The sequence below is a fragment of the Chiloscyllium plagiosum genome, unplaced genomic scaffold (genome assembly GCF_004010195.1).
Source record: "Chiloscyllium plagiosum isolate BGI_BamShark_2017 unplaced genomic scaffold, ASM401019v2 scaf_27221, whole genome shotgun sequence".
In the NCBI taxonomy this organism is placed as follows: domain Eukaryota; kingdom Metazoa; phylum Chordata; class Chondrichthyes; order Orectolobiformes; family Hemiscylliidae; genus Chiloscyllium; species Chiloscyllium plagiosum.
In genome coordinates this window covers 1-2302 of record NW_025179674.1, presented here as the reverse complement: position 1 = coordinate 2302, position 2302 = coordinate 1, and the positions used below count along the sequence as shown (strand labels likewise).

General features: G+C 62.4%; 1 protein-coding gene across 1 annotated transcript; it reads right to left on the bottom strand.

Annotated features, from left to right (window-relative positions):
• Positions 1-111: 111 nt before the first annotated feature.
• Positions 112-2065, bottom strand: LOC122545413 (neuroblast differentiation-associated protein AHNAK-like; the record flags this gene model as incomplete). The annotated part of the gene is made up of 1 exon (XM_043684444.1): positions 112-2065. A coding segment is annotated over exon 1 (1954 nt), but the record flags the coding sequence as incomplete, so codon positions are not given.
• Positions 2066-2302: the final 237 nt, after the last annotated feature.

The window sequence follows — 2302 nt, the reverse complement described above, 5'->3', positions numbered from 1 at the left end:
ACCCAGAGACTGGGATAGAGGGGGAAGAGGACGGGAGTGTGTGTGCGTGAGAGAGCGAGTGCCCAGGGACTGGGTGGGCCGTTCTGCCTCCTGCTGACGTGCCCATCTTACCTGCCAGGTAGAGAGTCTGTAAACCTGGGTCCACCAGTTTCGGGATCTCCGTCAGCTTGGCAGCCGGGCAGGCAATCGCGTTCTCCGCCAGGATGCAGCCCACGGGCAGAGACGGTGCCCCTGACTCGCTCTCGGGGGGTGGCTGGAGCTCCCGGGGGAAAGGCACCGGGACCCCGGTGCCGTTGCGGGCGCTGGCTCCTGCCTGGCTCTCCTTGCCATCCCTCCTGGCGCCGGGGGACTGCCCCCCTTTCTTCTGCCCCTTCACCACCTGGGCCCGGCCTGCTCCCGGCTTCCTTTGGGCCCTCTGCTCCTTGCTGGGTCCTGGGCCCTGCTCCCTGGCACTCCCCCGGCCCCGAGCCGGTTTCCCAGGAACCGCCTGCTGCTTGTCGCCCATTTTGGGCACCTTCGGGTCCGCGTTGGCCTTCTTGCGCCCTCTGTTTGGCTTCTTGACGCCTTGTCCCTGCTTCAGCCCCTGGTCTCCGGCCTCCAGTGTCTTGAGGTCAACTTTCTTGAGGCCTACCTCCAGCAGCTTCAGGCCTACCTCAGGATTCTCAAGTTCTACTTCTGGCTTGTTGAGGCCCACCTTTCTCAGGCTCGCGTCTGGCTTGTTGAGGCCTACCGTTTTCAGGCCCACTTCTGTTTTTTTAAGGTGTGCCTCAAGCTTCTTCAGGCCCACCTCTGGGCTTTTGAGGCCTACCTCCTTCAGGCCTACCACTGGCTTCTTCAGGCCTACCTCTGGCTTCTTCAGGCCAACCTCTGGGCTTCTAAGGCCTACCTGCTTCAGGCCTACATCTGGTTTCTTCAGGCCTACCTTTGGCTTCTTCAGGCCAACTTCTGGGCTTCTGAGGCCTACCTGCTTCAGGCCTACATCTGGTTTCTTCAGGCCTACCTTTGGCTTCTTCAGGCCCACCACTGGGCTTTTGAGGCCTATCTCCTTCAGATCTACCACTGGCTTCTTCAGGCCTACTTCTGGCTTCTTCAGGCCTACTTCTAGGCTCTTGAGGCCTACCTCTTTCAGGCCTACCACTGGCTTCTTCAGGCCCACCTCTGGCTTCTTCAGGCCCATGTCTGGGCTTTTGAGACCCACCTCCTTCAGGTCGGCAACTGGGCTTTTGAGACCTACCTTCTTCAGGCCTACCTCTGGGCTTTTTACGCCTACCTTCTTCAAGCTTACCTCTGGGCTTTTGAGGCCTACCTCCTTCAGGCCGACCTCTGGGCTCCTGAGGCCTACCTTCTCAATGCCTACCTCTGGCTCCTTTAGGCCTGCCTCTGGGCTATTCAGGCCTTCCTTCTTCAGGCCTACCTCCACCTCCTTCAGGCTTAACTCTGGCTTCTTGGGGCCTAGGTCGGGCTCCTTCGGATGTAACTCTGGGTTCGTGGCGCCGACCTCTGGTCTTTTGAGGCCTACCTCTGGCTTCCTCAGGCCCACCTCTGGCCTTTTGGGGCCTACCTCTGGCTTCCTCAGGCCCACCTCTGGCCTTTTGGGGCCTACCTCTCCTTCCGCGCGGCCTACTGCCTGGAGGCCAACTTCTGGCTCCCCTCCGCCGACTCGGGAGACAGTTGCCGGCCGGAGGAGGGCCGCCTCCCGTGTCCTGGCTCCAGCTGGGCCCGGTTGCCGGGGCGATCCCCGCTTGCCGCGAGCTCCGGGCTCCTCCTTCGGCGCCTTCCTCCCTCGGGCCGGACGCGAGGGCCGCAGGCTGGGCCCCCGAAGCTTGGCATCCCCTCGGGCCTTGGGCCGCCTACCGGCCCCCTTCCCATTGGCCGGGACGCGGTCTCGGCCTCTACTCGGAGCGCCCCCTAGGCCTGGCCTGGCGGAGGTCCCTGAACCGGGGGGAAAGAGGGAGGATTCGCAAAACCAAAAAAGAAAACGAGAGTCAGGAAAAAAGTCAGGAACGTCCGTGAAGGCATTTCCCCGGCAACGGGTGCCGGGCAGAGTGGGCAGTAATGCCCCCATCGATCTCTCACAGGAGGATGGAGAGAAAAATCACTTCCCGCGCCACACATCAGGAGACGTCACAGGAGGGCGGCTCCAGAGGCGATCAACGGGGGGCGGTTCACATTGGGGTTGACGTGCGATCGGGAGGACATGGGTACAGAGAATTCCAGGGCACCCCCGCCCACCACCACGACGGCCGGGCGATGGGAATCAAGGAAGGACGAGAGGCCAGGATCGTAGGGAGGGGGTGGGACG